This window comes from Macrotis lagotis, chromosome 5, assembly GCF_037893015.1.
Source record: "Macrotis lagotis isolate mMagLag1 chromosome 5, bilby.v1.9.chrom.fasta, whole genome shotgun sequence".
NCBI lineage: Eukaryota > Metazoa > Chordata > Mammalia > Peramelemorphia > Peramelidae > Macrotis > Macrotis lagotis.
Window position 1 is genome coordinate 201,080,663 of NC_133662.1, and position 20,994 is coordinate 201,101,656.

The window sequence follows — 20,994 nt, forward strand, 5'->3', positions numbered from 1 at the left end:
AGAATGAAGTGAGCAAAGCTAGAAGAAAAATGTGTAGAATAACAACATTATAAAGACAAACAACTTTGAAAGTCTTAAGAACTCAGATCAATTAAATGTCCTAGCACAAATCCAAGGGACTGATAAAACACTAGGCACTTCTTGCTAGAGGTGATGGACTAGGATGCCAGAATGAGATAATCCTGCACAAGGCTAATATGAGATTTTACTTTGCTTGGCTATGCATATTAATAGTAAGGTATTGGTCTTCCCCTTTTTTTTTTAATTGGGGTGGGGGAAGTGAGACAGAGACATGTTTGCTAATTGAAAAAAAAAGATTCTAGAAAGTCAGAAACCGCTGAGAAGGGCCTTCTTTTCTAACTGCTTTTATAAGTCTACCTTAAGGCAGTCTGAGTATGAATTTTAAGTAGGGCTTATTCCAGAATGTCATTAACTTCGGCTATTACATTTCTGCTTTCCAGGATCCTGGGTCTTAAAGGTTTGTTGTTGTTCAGTCACATTAGTTGCAATCTTTGTGATCCCCATTTGGGGTTTTCTTGGCATAAATAACTTTCCAGCTCATTCTACAGATGAGGAAACTAAGGCAAACAGGGTCAAGTGATTTGTCCAGGGTTACACAGCTTGTTAGTATCTGAAGTCAGATTTGAACTAGAGAAGAAGAGTCCCATCACTCTTATCCACCTATATGCCCTAAAGGTTATCCTGACTACTGTATTTCTCTATGTATAAGATGGGGCCTGAAATTTGAAAAAAAAAATGTATTACATAAAGTTATTGAACTCGTTTCATTCATCATAAAATTCATACAGCTCATCACTGTCAAAACTCCCATCCATTCATTAGCTTGTCCTCATCTGTGTTTGATGATGAATCACTGTCTTAGGAGAGGCTCTGTCTGCTCTTCTGCCACTCAGAATTAATAGGAAGAAAGATATATCAAGGCTGGAATGGTTAGGGGAAAAGCTTCATGAAGAAGGTGCTTGATGCTCTGGTCTGTGGTTGACCACAAGCACTCCCTGGGCAAGTCTGGTGCATGGATGCATGCTTAGGCCATTGCAGTTCATGAAACTGAAGCATCAGTTGTGTCTTCCTTTGAAATCAGTCACTTCTTTTTCATCAGTAATCCTTCTTGCTTCCTGCTGAACCATCTTTGTGGACACAGGAATTTCAATGGCCCTTTGTTCTTCAATCTATCTCTTCAATTCCCTCTTTAACTCAGGCCATTTGGCTGACTTGCTTCTCATGGTCTTTTTCTTTTCCCTGGACATTTTTATTCTGTTTTTTTTTTTCCTGTAGCCAATCTCAGATTGTTTTCTCAGCTGGAGGAGGATCAAACTAATATTCAGCAGCACGATTTCTATTCATTTTTGCAAACTGGATCACTTTGAACTTGAATTCAGCACTATACGAAAATCTTTTCTGAGCCTTTTCTGGGCAGAACATGACAAAACATCACCTAATATACCGGTAACAAATGTGAAACAATGAGCACAAGGACAACCTCGAAAAAGCAGGAAATGAAAGTAAAAAAATCTACAACCACTGTATAAGACACTCCCAGTTTTTAGATCTCAAATTTTTTGAAAAAAGGTATGTCTTACACATGGGGAAATACAGTAAGCATTCCTTGTCTTCCTTCATTGTACTAATACTTTGAAAGGAAGAATATCAGATTAGAAGAAGATAATTTAGGGTGATGCCAGAGTGTAAAAAGTTTTGATATCAGGAAAAAGAACATGAATTCTTTTCAGTAGTTAGTAGGGAACTATGGATGAATTCTGAACAGTGGAGGGACACAGTTGCTAGCGACACAGTACTACAAAGTGGGGGGAGGGTAATTGTGGATAATTAGCTAGACCTTCTCAAGGATTCTATTTGCTAGGAATAGCCTAAATGTTGATTAAAGAACACTGAATAGCTAGTGCTTCACTGCTGAACAACATCGAGAGATAAGCCTGGAAACCAGCTATAAATAAATTAAGCAGTGATTAGGATCCCCCAATAAGGCAAGCAGGTGTGGCAAACATATTTTGCTTAGGCAGTTAGCCAAAAGAGTGTCCCAAGAGAACTATAAACAAGAGGAAAATCTTGCTTCAATCAAGATGAATTCAAATGAGAATTTTGCAGTGAGTCACACAGAAAAGGTGCTATGTTGGTATTTCTACCAGTACCAGGTAGCATCTACATATGTACCAAATACTCTTTAGTCCCTGTCCTAGAAGAGGAGTTTAAAAAGATGGAGCATTACCCACTTCAATTCAGATTATCATGGAGGGGGAAAATGTGCTTGTCTTTTAAGAATGGAAAGAACGAAGCTTCAGGGAGGCTAGGTGGTTCAATGGATAGAGCACGGACCCTGGAGTCAGGAGTACCTGAGTTCAAATGTGACCTCAGACATTTAATAATTACCTAGCTGTGTGGCCTTGGGTAAGTCACTTAACCCCATTTGCCTTGTAAAAACCTATAAAAAATTTTTTTAAAAAAAGTGAAATCTTGAGTCAGTAGACCATTTGAAAGTTATTCACACTAACCTAAGTGAAGGATGTTGTGAGCTTGACCTAACATTGTGAATGGAGAGAATGGGATGACTTCAAGAACAGTTAAGAAGGCAACAAAATAAAAAAGGGATATGAAGAGGAAGGTAGAGGAAGAGGTATATTTCCTACCTTGTTAGGCATTTGAAGGTTGAAAGAATATGACAGAGAAAAAGAAAGGAAGAAAAACTACCAATTAGTAACAGTTAATCCAACATATTAAGTGCCTATCAGGAATAGTGCTAGATTCTAGACTTACAAAAACAAACAAAAAAATGGAACAGTCCATGTCCCAAAGAGCTTAGATGCTAAGGAAATGTGTACATAACTAACATGGAAATATGTTTAACAGTTGTACAAGTATAACCTGTATCAAATTATTCTCTGTCAAGGGGAGGGGGGAAGGGAAGGGAAGGGAGAGAGGAAGAAAAATGTGGCAATCAAAATCTTATTAAAACTGAGTGTTGAGGGCAACTAGGTGGTGCAGTGGATAGAGCGCTGGTCCTGGAGTCAGGAGGATCTGAGTTCAAATTCAGTCTCAGACACTTAATAATGGCCTAGCTGTATGACCTTGGGCAAGTCATTTAACCCCATTGCCTTAAATTTTTTAAAAAAATTCTTTACATGTAATTGGAAAAAATAAAGAAAAATCACAAAAAAAGAAATAATATGTACACAAATGGATGTAAAGAAATAATCTTTTTTTTTTTCTGAGGGCAGTAGGAAGCAGCATCACTTGGGGAAGGATTCATATAGGAGATATTTGAACTGAGCTTTGGAGGCCAGGGGTTTGAAGAGGCCAAGTGATGAGGGAATGAATTCATTAAAGGTATGAGATATCCTGCACAAAGACATCAAGTAGTTGATAGAATGTAGTATGTAAGGAAAAACAAACAGGCAAATTTGGTGCAACCAGAATATGTGAAGAATGTCTCTTCAATAACATGGCAGATAATATGACCAGAAAGGACAATGATTAATGTTGGAAGGGATGCTGGGGAAATCGGGGACAGTGATACATTGTTGGTGGATCTGTGAACTCCTCCAGCCTTTCTGGAGAGCAATTTGGGAATATGCCCAAAGGGCAACAAAAATGTGCATACCCTTTGACCCAGCAATACCACTACTGGGTCTATACCCTGAAGAGATTATGAAAAAGAGTAAAAACATCACTTGTACAAAAATATTTATAGCAGCCCTGTTTGTGGTAGCAAAAATTTGAAAATTAAGTGAATGTCCTTCAGTTGGGGAATGGCTTAACAAACTGTGGTATATGTGCTCATGGAACACTATTGTTCTATTAGAAACCAGGAGGGATGAGAATTCGGGAAAGCCTAGAAGGATTTGCATGAACTGATGCTGAATGAGATGAGCAGAACCAGAAAAACATTGTACACCCTAACAGCAACATGGGGGTGATGATCATCCTTAATGGACTTGCTCATCCCTTCAGTGCAATAACCAGGAACAATTTTGGGCTATCTACAATGGAGAATACCATCTGTATCCAGAGAAAGAATTATGGACTTTGAACAAAGACCAAAGGCTATTACTGTCAAATTTTAAAAAAAGTTATATTATTATGTAATTTTACTATCTCATACTTTATTTTTCTTCCTTAAGGATATGATTTCCTCTGTCATCACATTCAACTGAAATCAATGTATAGGGGAAGCTAGGTGGTGCAGTGGATAGAGCACCAGCCCTGGAGTCAAGAGTACCTGGGTTCAAATCCGGTCTCAATCACTTAATAATTACCTGTGTGTCCTTGGGCAAGCCACTTAACCCCATTGCCTTGCAAAAGACCTAAAAAAAAAAATCAATGTATAACATGGAACCAATGTAAAGACTAACAGACTGCCTTCTGTGGGGGGGGGAAGCAAGAATGAGGGAAAATTTGTAAAACTCAAAATAAATAAAATCTTTCTTTAATAAAAGAACATGGCAGACTCTAGAATTTTAAGAATTATTACTACTAGACAATTTCTTCCCTGAAGTCTTTGAAGTCTTTTTCTGCCATGGATATGGATAAAGCTAGATCTGTGAGTCATCTGCAAAGATGACAATTGAATACAAAGGAACTGATGAAATCGCCCTCTCAGAATTCAAGAGCAGAGGGCTCAAATCTAAGCATTGGGATACATCCAAAATTCAAGTGGAAGACATGGATGACAAAATAAAACAGTAAAGGAGGCCGAGAAGCAGCCATACCAAGGAGAACCAAGAGAGAATGATATGAAAAATCTAAAGGAGAGAATATCCAGGAGGAGAGGATGAACAAGTGTCAAGAAGGTCATGAAATCAATTTTCCAACTTATTTCACACCATTTCCTTTCACACACTTTATATTTTAGTCATATTGACTTCTTTACTATTTCTTGAATTCAGTATTCTACTTTCTGGCTATATTTTTGTATAAACTTTTCTTATTCCTCAAATATCCTCCCCCTCTTTACCTTTATTTTGTTGAATCCATAACTTCTTTCAAGCTCAACTCCAGTTATCAACTAATAAAAGAAGTCTTTCCTAATTCTTTTCAGATATTATTGCTTTCTTCCTCCTCAAATTATCTTGTATTCACTTATTTGTGTTTCTTTTGTTTCCCTCCTAACAGAACGTGAGCTCAGTGTAGGGACTGATTTTCTGTCTGTTCTCTAGTGCCTGATTTAGGACTAAAGATAGCTAACACTTAGTAAATTTTTGATGTTATTATTATTCAGATATTCTTCTTATGTGATGGAATAGCTTTATTAGGGCAGTTTTCTCCCTCATCATTCTTCTTTTAATATACTTCATCAGATTTGAAAAAGCACACACACACACAGGGGCGGCTAGGTGGTGTAGTGGATAAAGCACCGGCCTTGGAGTCAGGAGTACCTGGGTTCAAATCCAACCTCAGACACTTAATAATTGCCTAGCTGTGTGGCCTTGGGCAAGGCACTTAACCCCGTTTGCCTTGCAAAAGCCTAAAAAAAAAAAAGCACACACATACCACAGATTACATTTCTGACAAGTTCATTTGTTTGTTTGTTTACTAAGTATGTCTACTGAAGACTAATATAAATACATTTTTCATGACTTTGTTCTCTCTTTGTTCTTCCCTTTGAACTTTGGGGACAATCCAAGCCTTAGAATTGAGCCCTCAAGGGGCGGCTAGGTGGCACAGTGAATAGAGCACTGGCCCTGGAGTCATTAGTACCTGAGTTCAAATCCAACCTCAGACACTTAAAAATTACCTAGCTGTGTGGCCTTGGGCAAGCCACTTTAACCCCATCTGCCTTGCAAAAGCCTGAAAAAAAAAATTGAGCTCGTCTCATGAATTCTCTGACATGATTTCATCAGTTCCCTTGGATTCAATGATTATTTTTTCGGATGACTCACAGATCTACCTGTGGGCACACCCACTGGTGACAATGACTTCTGAGACTTCAGGGAGGGAACTATTTACTAATGGGCAGTTAACCCAACAGTTTTGAGGATGGGGGAAAAGCATGGGCATGTTTGTAGGCAATAGAGAAAACAGGAAGAGACTAAAGATAAATGAAAGAGCTGAAATGGTCGAGAGAACGATTAATAGATGTTTTGCTTAAGTAATAGTCTCCACACTGTGAAGAGCTCTCAATCCCAAATTGAGCACTTAATAGTTTATCCTTGAGGCAAGAGGAAGTGACAGACTTTTGCTTTAGTAAAAGAGAATGAAAAATTTGAAATTTAAAAGATTTAAAAGTTTGTTCCAACATGTACCAGCACCCTTTGGTGTATCTATAGTGAATTACATGCAGAAAGTGCTTAGTAATTATTGAAGAATCTCTGACATAAGCATTATATTTTGGTGATTAATTTGGTACCATTACCTGAAAGATACAGGTCTTGCATTTTCAGTGACTAAGCTTGGCAAATTCCTACTAAACACTAAAATAGGTCTCATAGACAGGGCCCTATATGCATTGTTCAACTTGTATGCCTTTCTATTGTTCTATCAGTTTCATGAATGGATGCTAAGGACACCTGGGATGGATTCACACAAAGCAAAATGTAGTTGATTTAGAAGTACCCTTGACCTGTAATATGACTCAGGGGACTCTGCATATTGCTTTGGTGTCTTTGGGTAAAAAATCAGGGTAGAGGATAATGTAAATTGTATAGCGTTTATAGAAAGTTGTGGATTTATAGACAGAGGACCTCTAGGGTCTCAGTTTCTCATCTATAAGATGATCTCTAAGGACTCCTCCAGTGGTAAATTTATACTACTACTACTACTATGATATTATAAAATATTGCCCTGTGGGTTTTTTTGAAGCAGTAGCATCTTCCAGATTTTTTAGGGAAGTACTTGAAAATAAAAGGGCAGATGTACTTGGAACATAATCCAAAAGTCTCCTACTAAAAATGCTGGGAGTATTTCTCTAACAGAATATGGTCCATCATTAGAAGTCATTGATATGGGAGAAATATTATAATGCTATCTTCAGTGGATCTAATAAATTGTCATAATTCTTAACAGATACAATCATACAATTCCGAAGGACTCATGATAAAAAATACTATGCACCTTTAGAGAAAAAACTATTGGAGTCTAAATACGGACTGAAGGATAATTTTTTTCCTTCCTTTTTTTTCCTGTTTTCTTCCACTAAATAACTAATAAGGGAATATGTTTTACATGATTGTACATGTTTAGCCTATATCAGATTGTTTATCCTATCAGGGAGGGAAGAGAGGAGAAAGGGAGACAATGTGGAACTCAAAAATTTTTAAAAAGAAATATTTAAAAATTTTTTGGATGTAATTGGGGAAAAATAAAATAAAATGATGCAGTTACCTAGAAGGAAAGGAAAGGAGAAAGTTGAATCTTGGTTAGCATATATTAACAAGATGCAATAAGAGGGGAGAAATGTTAGATACATAACAGTGGAGAAGATTGCTGGGAAAGCCTATATTTAATATATTGTGTGTATTAAAAATAGAAAACCCATCTGTTAGAGAGTTTAAATACTAATTTAAAAATGCTGAATACTCATTCTGAAGGTATAGAGAATGCTGAGGGCCTTTATGGAAAGTTCTTAACAACATAGCAGGAGAGTGGAAAAAGTTTCTAGGTACATAAAAGGGGTTAGAAAAGTTGTTATTGAAGGTGATCACAGGACTATTGAATTAGAAAGCATAACAAGACCTGACAACTGAACCAGAATTCTCCTCTAAACTGTGCATATCCAGAGTCAAACAAAGCAAGGCTAGAGACAGGAGAGACAAGAATCAAACAGAAATTGAATTTATTTCAGAGTGAGGAAAACACAAATGGAAGCCCTTCCCTACTAAGGAGGACTTAATATACTGGGGCACAGGCAGGGCCAATAAAGAGGAAGCAGATAAAAATATTACTAGCCATTGTTTGCTTGTAAACAGAAAAGGGATGGGGACCAAGAATGTACAGGGAGAAAATCGGCGCCCTAGTGGTTAGGCACATAACTACACACCTACAAGTTTGACAGCAGTGGGAGTAGTCAGAAGGACCTGAGAGGAGCTCTTAAAAACAATGATTGCTAGTTTTCAGATGACATGATTTGCTTGTGATGTACAGTTGTGAGAAAATTACCTGCATCAGGTAGAAGGAGATTTTATAGATGAAGCACAGGAGAGAGCTGAATTTGAAGATATAATGTGGTATAAAAATGAAGTCAATAGATAAAAGGGAAATGTAATGGGAGAAAGAAAAAGGAGAGGGGTAATAGGCTAAGATATTTCATATAATAAGATTTTTTTATTGCAATGAGCTATTGCAATGATATGGAAGGGAGGAAGGCAAGGGGGAATGAGGGAATCTTTGCTCTCATCAGAGGTAGCTAGGAGAGGAAACAGCATATATATACTCAATGGGGTATAGGCATCTAGAGTAAGGAGAGAAGGGGGACAGGGGGAAGGGGGGGGGGTTGTGAGTGATGGAGGAGAGGATGGACCATGAGGGGAGAGTGGTCAGATATAACACATTTTCTTTTTTACTTCTTGCAAGGGGCTGGGATTGGATGGCCTGTCTGGTACCACAGGCTGGGTGGATGCTAGGCCTAAGGGGTGGTATCTGGGCTCTGGGCCTCTTGGCCCCAGGGCCAGGGATCTGTCTGCTATGCCACTCAGCTACCCTACAGCAGAGACAGAGTGAAAGGAGAGAGAAAATATAGTATATGGTAGTGGAGAAGTAAGAATGGAGGGCGCTGCGATCAGCAATGGCAACGTTGGAAAAATATGGAAGTAACTTTTGTGATGGACTTATAAAGAATGTGATCCACCCATGACAGAGTTGGTGGTGCTGGAACACAGACTTAAGTACATTTTTTATTATTATTATTTTTGGGGAGGGAGGGTTACAGGGAAAATGGGGCTGGGTGGCTTGCCTGGGGCCACACAGCTGGGTGATTATTGGGTGTCTGAGGCTGGATTTGGACCTGGGGTGCTCCTGGTTCCAGGGTCAGTGCTCTGTCTGCCACCCGGCTGCCCCTACTATTATTATTACTATTTTTTTAATTTTAATTTTTTTCTCTCTCCTTTACTTTATCACTCATGCAGGCCTACATTTTTTTGGGGGAGGGGGTATTATGTTTACTCTTTTTTTTTTAGGTTTTTTTTTTTGTAAGGCAAACGGGATTAAGTGGCTTGCCCAAGGCCACACTGCTAGGTAATTATTAAGTGTCTGAGACAGGATTTGAACCCAGGTACTCCTGGCTCCAAGGCTGGTGCTTTATCCACTACAGTCACCTAGCTGCCTGCAGAAAGATCAAAGAACAGTCTGCTGCTACTAGGGACCAAATAAATCTCTCTCAACTTATGCCCTTTTCTCCGTTAGCAGTTTCAATTCAAGCCAAAGCTATCCCAATGGATCAGGTACCAGAATTCTTTTTCTTTTCTTTTTTTTTTTTTAGATTTTTGAAAGCAATGGGGGTAAGTGGCTTGTCCAAGGCCACACGGCTAGGTAATTATTAAGTGTCTGAAGTCGATTTGAACCCAGGTACTCCTGACTCCAAGGCCGGTGCTCTATCCACTTCACCACCTAGCCGCCCTATGTTTACTCTTAAACAAGAATATTTTAGTAATGTATAAAAAAAACATCATTTGCACAAAATAAGAATAAACAAACAAACAAATAAATAAATAAATGGAAGTTTAAAAAGTACAAAATCAGAATAAATAAATAAATGAAAATTTAAAAAAAGAAAAGAAAATTACCTGCATCAACCATTTGATATGAATTTCTGGTCAGCATAACATTCATAATTAAGAGTTTCTTTTCTTTTTTTTTTAGAGTTTCTAACACAGAGAATTGATTCAAACAATGCTATAAAGTATTCACACAATTCCCACAATTTCATAATTACATTAAACCAGATACAGATAAAAGTACTTAAGATGGCTCACAATGGAATAGTTCTGTGAAGAGAGATTTACATATAATCATGAAAGCACAAACATTAACCTCAAGTTCCATCTAACAAAGACATGGAGTTTCTCAAACATTTAGCCCAAGGAAGGGTCAAAGCTAGAACAGAACAGGTAAGAGTTTCCTGGTCTGTGAAGACTGGAATCAAACAGAGCAGGCAGAAACAGAAGAAAAGAGTCTGCAGAAAGGATAGTTCCAGATGTTTCATGTAGTTACCTGGTCCCTAAATATCTTGTCTTATACAATATGCTTTATTTCAGGACAACTTTGAAAAGGGGCTTCTTTGGTTCCAAATCTTGAGGTTAGCACAACCATTTAAATTTGGGTTTCCAATTTTGAAACTTCAGAGAATTTCAGTTTACATACTATTTGCTTTTTCTACCCTTACCTAAATTCTGTACCTGATAATAAGGATCTTATAATCTATAAGATAAAATAAAACAAAACTAAAAAGTCCAACAACTTATGATCTTCTTTTCTTTTCCTTGGTTTTGTTTTTAGGTTTTTTCAAGGCAAATGGAGTTAAGTGGCTTGCCCAAGGCCACACAGCTAGGTAATTATTTAGTGTCTGGGTCTGAATTTGAACCCAGGTATTCCTGACTCCAAGGCTGGTGCTCTATCCACTTCACCACCTAGCCTCCCTCTTTTCTTTTTCTTAGTCAGTGTCAGATAGTTTTGATACTTCTTTTATTGCTATGGCTAGGATTTCCAGTACAATATTGAATAATATTGGTGACAGTGAAAATCCTTATTTCTTGCTTGATCTTACTAGGAAGGCTTTTAACTTATTCCCATTACAAAAATACTCACTGATAGTTTTCGTTCAACTTGCTTTTTATCAACTTGAAAAACCCATTTATACCTATATTTTCAAATGTTTTTTGATAGAAACGAATCTTATACTTTATCAAAAGCTTTCTTCTCTTCTGTTTTTACTCTTCTGATTTTTTTTTTAGGATTTTGCAAGGTAAATGGGGTTAAGTGGCTTGCCCAAGGCCACACAGCTAGGTAATTATTAAGTGTCTGAGGCTGGATTTGAACTCAGGTGCTCCTGACTCCAGGGCCAGTGCTTTATCCACTACGCCACCTAGCCACCCCTTACTCTTCTGATTTTTTTAGGCATCAGTATCATATGTATTTCATAAAAAAAAGGTTTGGTAAGATTCCTTATTTGCTTATTTCAAACTATTTAATATTGGAATTAGTTGATCTTTAAATGTTTCATAGAATTCACTTGTAAATCTATCTAGTCCTAGTGTTTTTTTCCTTAGGAAGATCATTTATGGCCTGTTATTTTGCCTGTTAAAATAATCAGATAAATACTTTAAAAAAGGAAAATAATTTCACTTTCTTTACTATTATCAATATAATTTATTTATAAAATACTTGATCCTTAATTAATAAACCATCAGTCCAATTTTGAGAATTTAGTACTAAGACACACTCAAATCCTGAATTTCCATGATGGATAAATTTGTTTGTTTTCCAGCTGAATCTGTGAGGACAAAGATAACAAACCAGATTTCTTTGGTTAACAAATCAGAAACTTTGAAAGATGGCTTGGTTATAAAGTTAATAGAACAGATTTTCTAGTGTCTATCTACATATGTCAAAGGTGACAGATTTCCTTGACATAAGAATAAAATGGTGACTAAGAAAACTGGATTTCTAAATCTAATTCATTACAAATCACCTAAATTCCTGAATTAAGTTGAGACAAAGAATCATGACCCAGGCAGTTATAGGACAAAAATCAATAAATTGTAAATAGGGTCAATTAAAAAAGATACAGAAAAATGTATTTTATCCATCTATATAAAGAGGTTATGAAAATGATTTACACAGTCAAGGATATTTGATGAGACAACTTTCAGGCTTGCACAAATGGCATTGCTCAAACTGTATACCTCCAGATACTAACTTATGGTGACATTGTCCTAGTTGAGTTAAACCCAGAAATTGAGTCCTGAACAGTGGACTTCCATATATGCAAAAATCAGCCAATCATAATAATGACACCACTATTCAGATGGGCTGTCTCTTCTTAGATTACGTTATCTTAATAGAATAGGCAACTCAGTTTTCTCCTCCTAAGATGTAAAGTTTCTTCCTAGTTGACTTGAATGGGTCACTTAGTTTGATTGGGTCATTTAGTGGTTGGATCATTTTCTCTTTAAGTTCAGCTATTATATTGGGCTCGGCAGGTACCATTGCCTCTGGGCAAGACTTACAGGCTTGCTGCCTTTGAACAGTGGCTAAAGGACAAGGCTGGGCAGGACAGTCTGCCCCAATGGGTAATTACTGCCACTGGGAAGGGCAGATTGTTCAGGGCACAGTAACTACTAGATGAGCTGAACTGCTAGATTTCCTAGGTTTTCTTTTTGCTGAGTAACTGTAATCTTTTTCACTTCATTCACTATGTTACTGCATTCTTTTTCTTTGGAGTGTAAAGTACTCTTTACTTTTAGATTTCTATAGAGCTCTTTCTGCTAGGGCAACAACCCTTAATTTAGGATTGGCAAAAGGTTTTTCCCTTTGATTCCTTCTGAGCCTCAGTTCTACATTTGTTTGTCATCTTCAGGAAGAGATAGAAGAGTTCTCCAATCCTTCCTGACTTAAAAGCCCATTTCTCCACAGGCAGCAACTCCATGTTGCCATAATCAAGTTCAATTCACTTGGACCTACATCCCCTGTGCCTTTGGAATCTTGTATACACAATGGATTGAGACAAATTCAAGAATATAGTTTATGCCATGCCTTGAAGCCAGATTTATTGTCTTACTGGCCTCTTAATATGTAATTGAGTTAGCCATGACCTTTTTTGGGATAACAAAAGACTATTTGCTTCCCCTTGACATTTCACCATCACTCTTTTTTAGCCCCTGCAGATCTTCAAGTTTTGCTGAATTCTTCCCAAGGCATCCTCTCTTACATGTAGAACCCCAAAGAAGAAAATCATAAAACATCTTTATAAAGTTTTTTATTTCTCATTTATCAGAATAATTTGAGGCTACTATTTTTGCAATGGCCAGATAACTTGGAACATGACAACCTGGAAAAATTTATAGAATCACTTGATATGTATTTTGTAAATATTAACATTCCCTTGCTTTTAGCTTTCATCCTTAAAATCAACTGAGAACATACTTCCTTTTTTTCCCACTAACAGCATCATAATGTGTCCATCTGCCCCCCACCCCACCCCAGCACTTAGTATCATAGATAATGTTCCTCTTGTTAGCTCTCCTCAATCAATTATTATGATGGATGAAGTCGAAGAACTCTACCAGTCATCTCAAAGATTGGACTTTTCCTCTTAAAAAGGAGAAAGCTGCTTTTCGAGTTGCCATGATAGAATTCCAATTCAGATGTGGATTTGGAGGACTGCAGTAGTATCCTACTCCCAACTTCAGGCTTCCTGAAGCCTTGATTGGTTGTATAAACTATCTTCTAATAGATATTCTTCTGAAAATTTATTTATTGAATGGGCCTTTTATGTGGTTGCTGAGCTATCATTCAATAGTCAGTCTATGGACTGAAGGTCAACAGAGCCATTGTGCTGATCTCATTTGTGTATGCTTGTGAAATCTGGACAGTTGACCACGACCATACCAGGAAACTGAAGCACTTCCACTTAAATTGTCTTAGGAAGATTCTGAAGATCACCTGACAGAAGATATCAGACACTGAGGTCTTTTCTCAAGCTTACCTATCAAGCATTCAAATGTTACTACAGGGAGTGCAACTATGACAGGTTGGGCATATTGTTAGAATGCCAGATGTATTGCAATGCTATTTTATGGAGAGCTCACACAAGTAAGCACTCACAGTGGGATCAGAAGAAGTGATACTGGGGCAGCTAGGTGGCAGAGTGGATAAAGCGTCGGGGTACCTGGCTTCAAATCCGGTCTCAGACACTTAATAATTACCTAGCTGTGTGGCCTTGGGCAAGCCACTTAACCCCATTTGCCTTGCAAAAACCCCTAAAATAAAAAAAAAGGAAATGATACCAGGATACCCTGAAGGTCTCTCTTGGGAACTTTAGAATTGATTGTGAAGCAAGGGAGACACTAGCACAGGACTGTCCAGCATAGTGTGCCCTCATCAGAGAGGGTGCCATGCTCTATATGGAAGGCAAGAGTTGAAGCAGCTCAGAGGAAAGGTTACATATGGAGAATAGGCATCCCAGGTGTTCAGATGAACTATTTGTGCCCGACTTGTGGCAGAGCTTTCTGAGCTCATATTGGTCTGATCAGCCAGAATCCAACACACTATCATTTATCTCTAACATAGTAATGTCATTTTGGTCTTTTTTTTTTTTTTTTTTTTTTTTTTTTTAGGTTTTTGCAAGGCAAACGGGGTTAAGTGGCTTGCCCAAGGCCACACAGCTAGGTAATTATTAAGTGTCTGAGACCGGATTTGAACTCAGGCACTCCTGACTCCAAGGCCGGTGCTTTATCTACTACGCCACCTAGCTGCCCTGGTCTTCTTAGATAGAAGAGGACAAGAACCAGTCACTATTCGTTTATTAAGTGCCTACACTGTAAGAAGCACTAAAGCAACAAGGATACAAAAAGAGGCAAATCTCAATGAGTCCACAGGAAATAACAAAGAAACAACTATGCACAAAATAAGATAAAATCAGGAAAAAATGGGGAAAAATTAAGAGAAGGAAGGCACTAGAATTAAGGAGTTGGGACCAGCTCTAAATCCAATTCACTATATTCTATTATTAGTTAACCCAAATCTTGTCTATGGGGACAGTTTGATTTTGCCAAGTGTTATGCTAAAATACAAGGCTATGATGTTTTTTGTGATACTTCTTATTTACTAGTCTAATAACCCTATTGAAAAAGGGAATGAGTTCATTCTGGCACAGCCAGTTCTTAATGAATTTATGTTCTAATCTGAGCTCCCTGTTCATTGAATTCTGAATACTGTTCTTTGGAAGAACATTGACAAATGGAAGATCATTCAGGAAAGATTGGAAGTGGAAAAAAAATCAGAAAATCAGTTGAATTGGGAATAGCTGACCTGGAGAAGAGAAGACTTTAGAAACAGAGGGCTTGGATGACAGAGGTACCATCAGTGATATGACTGTTATGAAGGTAACTTTTTTTTTTGTTGGGTTATAGGAAGCAGAACTACTTGGGATTACATGTAGATAGATTTCACCTCAACCGGAGTTCAACCTGCAATACAGTAGAAAATTTTAACGGTAGTTTTTTTCTTTTTCTTTTTCTTTTTAGTTTTTGCTAGGCAATGGGGTTAAGTGGCTTGCCCAAGGTCACACAGCTAGGTAATTTTTAAGTGTCTCTGGCTGAATTTGAACTCAGGTACTCCTGACTCCAGGGCCAGTGCTCTATACACTGAGACACCTACCTGCCCCAAAACCTCAATTTTTTTTCTTTAGGTTTTTGCAAGGCAAATGGGGTTAAGTGGCTTGCCCAAGGCCACACAGCTAGGTCATTATTAAGTTTCTGAGATCAGATTTGAACTCAGGCACTCCTGACTCCAAGGCTGGTGCTTTATCCACTACGCCACCTAATGCCACCTAGCCGCCCTTTAACAGTAGTTTTTAAGTTGTTCTTGAATCCTAGTTTAGGTGGTTCTGTTAATGCACATGCTGTGGCATTTTTTTGTGGGTAGGAAATATATATCATCTCCCCTCTTTGAGGAGAATCAAAATTTAAGATTACAAAATTTTCCAGAGTTCAAGTGTATGATCTTGGATGCATCTCTTAAAGTAGTTCTCCCCTTAGAAGTTGTAAAGACAGTATCTACCTATACTATTAGAGGAATTTCTTATGGGACTTGCCTGTATTAAAGAAATCTCAAATTCAGTACCTATCCTTTTGAACTTAGGAAGTTTAGGAACCTCAAGAAAAACATGATGGAGATCATTTTGGTGCAGGTCAGAGGAGGCCCCTAACAAAGGGCAGAAAAGAGGTGGCTCATTTGGAAGAATGCAAAAGAGAATCGAGAAATAGAGTTGACACTTAACCCCATTTGCCTTGCAAAAACCTAAAAAAAGGGGCAGCTAGGTAGCAGTGGATAGAGGACCGGCCCTGGAGTTCAAATATAATCTCAGACACTTAATAATGACCTAGCTGTGTGGCCTTGGGCAAGTCACTTAACTCCATTGCCTTGCAAAACAAAATTCTAAAAGAAATACAATGGAGTTTAAATCCATCTTGGATGTAAGTCACCTAACTAACCTCCATGAGCCTCAACTTCTTTATCTGAAAAAGAAGTATAATTGCACCTTGTTGGGAGGACAAAAGGAGCCATTTGTCAATAGACCCGCGGGAGCATTATTAACATTTTCTGAACCGCTGTAGGTATGGACAACATCCAAAACACACAAGTCCAGCGTGGTTGCGTTTGTTTATTCCTAATGTTTACACTGAAATAATGCCCTTAACAATGACCGAGCTGTGTGACCTTGGCCAAAAAAAAAAAAAAGGCTGCTGGACATCTCTAGGGACGTGTCCCGGCCAACAGGACACGCGCCAAACCTTTAGCGGGTGTGGGTTGTGGTGAGAATTCTTGGACCAGCTGCCACTAAGGACCCCTCTGACTGAAATTCCGGGATTCTACCATTTCGAGGGCTCAGGGTCGGATCCGAAACGGCCCCTTTAAGCCGGGCGGCGCGGACTGAGGGGAGGCGCGTCGCCGGGCAGCGGAGGCGCGCATGCTCAGTGAGAGCCCTCTCGGCGCGGCGCGGCGCGGCCTGGACCTGCGGCCTCCTCTGCCCGCTCCTCTGCCCGCTCCTCGGCCGCCTCCCCTCCCCCCCGCGAGCGGCGGCCCCGGCCTTCGGGGAGGCCGGGCAGCCTGGTGCCGGAGTCCTCCCGCGCCCTCCCCTAGGCCGAGGCTTTGCGGCCAAGGGCACCCCCATGGCGGGGCAGCGGGTGGAGATCGATGGCGGCATCATGGAGGGGGTGAGCGCGCGGCCGGCGGCCCCGGGCCCCCGCCTCTCGCCCCGCCCCGCCCCTGACCCGGTTTCCCTCCTCTGTCCAACAGGGCGGCCAGATCCTGCGCGTGGCCACGGCCCTGGGCTGCCTGCTGGGCCTCCCGCTGCGAGTGCACAAGATCCGGGCGGGGCGCAGCACCCCGGGGCTCAGGTGAGGCGGGGCGGGGCGGGGCTCAGGGGAGGCGGGGCTCATGTGGGGCGGAGCACTGCGGGGCTCAGGTGAGGCGGGGCGCTGCGGGACTCAGGTGAGGCGGGGCGGGCTCAGGTGAGGCGGGGCGGGCTCAGGTGGGGCGGAGCTCAGGTGAGGTGGGGCTCAGGTGAGGCGGGGCGGGGCGGGGCTCAGGTGAGGCGGGGCTCATGTGGGGCGGAGCACTGCGGGGCTCAGGTGAGGACGGGGCGGGGCGGGACTCAGGTGAGGCGGGTTGCGGCGGGGCTCATGTGGGGCGGAGCACTGCGGGGCTCAGGTGGGGCGGGGCTCAGGTGAGGCGGGGCGCTGCGGGACTCAGGTGAGGCGGGGCGGGCTCATGTGGGGCGGGGCACTGCGGGGCTCAGGTGAGGCGGGGCGAGGCGCGGCAGGCTCAGGTGAGGCGGGGCTCATGTGGGGCGGAGCACTGCGGGGCTCAGGTGAGGCGGGGCGGGCTCATGTGGGGCGGAGCACTGCGGGGCTCAGGTGAGGCGGGGCGCTGCGGGGCTCAGGTGAGGCGGGGCGAGGCGGGGCTCATGTGGGGCGCAGCACCCCGGGGCTCAGGTGAGGCGGGGCGGGCTCAGGTGAGGCTGGGCGGGGCGGGCCTGCTTCCATCCCCCGCGGCCGCGGCCGGGAGGCTCCTCTTGGGGCGACGCTTCCTCCTCAGGCCGCACCCGTAGACTGTGGGGCAGCCAGTGAGCCGCCTCTGCCCCGCGGAAGGCTCGTGGGGCCCCGGGAGGGAGCGTTGGGTGGGGCCCTTATTTTACTGAGCGGGAAACTGAGGCCCGGGGAGCGAGGCAGTGGGCAGGCAGCCTGGGAGCCGGCCCTCTGGGCCAGGGGCCTGGAAAGGGGAAAAACCCAGATTCACGAACCCCTTTTGCGCACTCCTTCTGTTCATTTTAAACACGTGGAGCTGAGTGGAAGCTTTAGATTCCTCCCTCCCAGGCTCTCCTGAAAACACATGATTCTTGTCTTCATTCAGAACTTGGTGAGAGCAACTCTTCTCCTACATCTCTAAAGGAACTTATGAGGGATTCCCGTGTACTAGATGAGCTTCAATCATCCTGAGCCTCCTCACCTCAGGCTCTGTCCTGGGTCCTCTTTTTTCCTTTTTTTTTAGGTTTTCACAAGGCAGTGGGGTTAAGTGGCTTGCCCAAGGTCTCACAGCTAGGTAATTATGAGGTGTCTGAGGCCCGATTTGAACGCAGGTGCTCCTGACTCCAGGGCAGTGCTCTATTCACCTAGCTGCCCCCCCCCTTTTTTCCCCCTCTGCATCCACTTGTAGAGATCTTTTCTCCTCAGGATTCAGTTATCATTTCCCTATAGAGCCTCTGAGCTCCGATCCTATATCATGAATTGCAATTGAACATTTCAAATTCTGTCACATATATGCCTCAAGAACAATGGTAGCCTAAAATAGAAATGATCTCTCCCCAGCCATTCCTCTAAATTTCTGTAGACAAGACCACCATTCTTTAGACAGGACTAGGGTTTTTGCATCCTTGGAGCCAAACTTGACTCACTCTTCCCTCTTTTCACTCAGATTCAGTCAGTTGATGATCTTGTCTTAATGTACCTTCACTGAATCCTTTACATCTATCTCCTTTTGTCCACCCTTAGCCACAACCCAAGTTCAGATTCTCTTTATTTCTCAGTTACTTTATTGTGTTAGCATCCTACTTGGGACTTCTACATCCAATCTCTCTCCAAAATAATCTTCCTAAAGCACAAGTCTGACCATGTAACTTCATGATTCAAGATTCCTTAATGGCTCCCTCCTTATTGCTTCCAGAAAAAAAAAAGATAAGCTCAGTTTTGCTTTACAATCTCTTCATATTCTGACATTACACTCTTCCAGTTTTATTGTATAATTCCTCTTTAATATATAAACTTCCTTTTAGCTAAATTAGCCTCCTGTTATCCAAGCTTAGCATCCCTGCTTTTGCAGTCTGGCCTCTCATACCAACAATGGATTCTCTCCTCACCTTCAGGAGTGTTATACGGTGCTTTGCCTGCCATAACTGCAGCCCCAAGGTGCCTTACTGATTTGTGAGGAAGAGAAACCGATTCAGAGATCCAGAGGCTCCAGCAGCAGGTGAACCATCACCAATAGTTTTGGCTTCTCTCAGATCAGGCCATGGGTTGGAATGGTCCTGATCAGTGAGAAGGATGCCTTACATAACATTCCCTTCACCACATTAAACATAATTGTGCCAGTCTTGTCTTAATAGATATGACAGCACCATCATCTTCAGCTTCAAAGGACGAACATCAGTCAGGATATACTTACCTTAAAGCACTTCATTTTCTATTTCCCTTATAGTAGATGCTTGGAAATGCTTGTTGTATTGGCCTGGATTTGGCACTCAAGCTTTACTGTGGTTGAAAAATGATATTGAATCAGTGAATTTTCTTCTTTGGTTGTCCATCATTAATAAGAAAGAAATAGGAACAAATCTGCTATTCTGATTTTCTTGCTTGTCAAAAGTCTTTTGTGTAAATACACACTCATAAAATTGAGTTTTCAAAGAGATAATATATCCTTCTGCAGATAATCATAGGATTGTTCATTTTTATAGTGTGATATCTGTAGTTCTCAGATATCATGACAAGATCTTTTAACCCTGCCTTTGTTATTGAATCAAGCATTTGCTAAACTCATAGTACACACTGTACCAAGAACTGGGGATGAGATCATAGTCTAATGGAAGACAGAGTATGGGAGAAAATTGTATATTATTTATTTACCTACAGATATAGTAAATGGAAGATAGACATTATTGATACCTTTGATTCTCCTTACCTCATTAATCTTCCATGATTACCACAGCCATTGCCAATCTTGGATTATTATTTCTGCCATCTGATTTATTTTCTTTTCCCAGACTGTAAGACATTACCAGAGAAAAGAGGGAACCATGCAAACTTCTATGCTATATGTCCAGAACACACCTACCCTCTCCTGGGCTATTGGTACTATGTTCTGAGCGCTGTGTCTTAAAGAGGAGCAGTCCAAGCTGGAGCACATCAGAGGAGGGTGATCAGGATAGTGAGGGAGACCTGAAACCATTGAAGAAACTGGCATATTTATCCTAGAAAATATTTTTGGGGGTGGGGAGTAGTTGTCTTCATGAGAACAAGTCGGTGAAAGTTACAGAGTCACATTTTAGTTCAGTATAAAGACAAACTTGCTAAATATGAGTAGCTCCTCATTGCAGCTTTGTGATAGACTGCTTTTGAGAGAGTGACTCTTCCGTCACAGGAGATAATTCAGGTAAAGCCTGAATGGCCACTTGTCAGGGATCCTATAGTATGGAATCATGCATTAGTATTAAAAATAGTTAAAATTTATATAGTACTGTGAAATTTGTAGAAAATTTCATTTTATTTGATCCCCACCACAACCTTATGATGTACTTTTATTATCCCTGTTTTACAGTTGAGGAAACTTAAGCTGCGAAGTTAAATGATTTGCCCAGGTTAATACAGTTAGTAATTGTTTGAGGTAAGGTTTGAACTCAGGTTTTTCTGACTCCCAAATATTTCACTCTATCCACAACTTCACCAATCTTCCTTGGGTCAGGTGATGAACCCTAATTGATAACTTGTGAGATCCCTTCTGATTCACAGATTCTAAAAAGAAATCTTGTTTGGGGGTCAACAAGAGGTGAATAACAAGGATGTCAAGTAACTCTGTCAGAATCTCTTCTAAGAGGTAGTCAGATTTTTGAAGGAGACCTGTTCTTAGACAGTTCTTCCATTTAAATTGCGTAGAAATTTGCTTAAGCATGCTTTCAGTTAACTGATTCTAATCTTGCCTTTTGAAACCTATATAGAATCTTTAAAATTAGAAGAATCATGTCTTTAAGTTGTG

The 20,994-nt window shown here is 40.8% G+C and overlaps 1 protein-coding gene across 3 annotated transcripts in view; it reads left to right on the top strand.

The window, feature by feature from the left end:
- The first annotated feature begins 16,708 nt into the window (after window positions 1–16,708).
- RTCA (RNA 3'-terminal phosphate cyclase) overlaps window positions 16,709–20,994 on the top strand; it is a 31,223-nt gene continuing 26,937 nt past the window's right edge. The window contains exons 1-2 of one of the 3 annotated variants that reach the window (XM_074188276.1): window positions 16,709–16,904; window positions 16,987–17,087. In XM_074188276.1, the coding sequence (XP_074044377.1) occupies window positions 16,860–16,904; window positions 16,987–17,087 (146 nt within the window). In that variant the 5' untranslated portion in view covers window positions 16,709–16,859. Of the gene's footprint in view, window positions 16,905–16,986; window positions 17,088–17,667; window positions 17,685–20,994 lie in introns of those variants that run through there. The other 2 variants (XM_074188278.1, XM_074188277.1) reach the window with 2 other exon arrangements.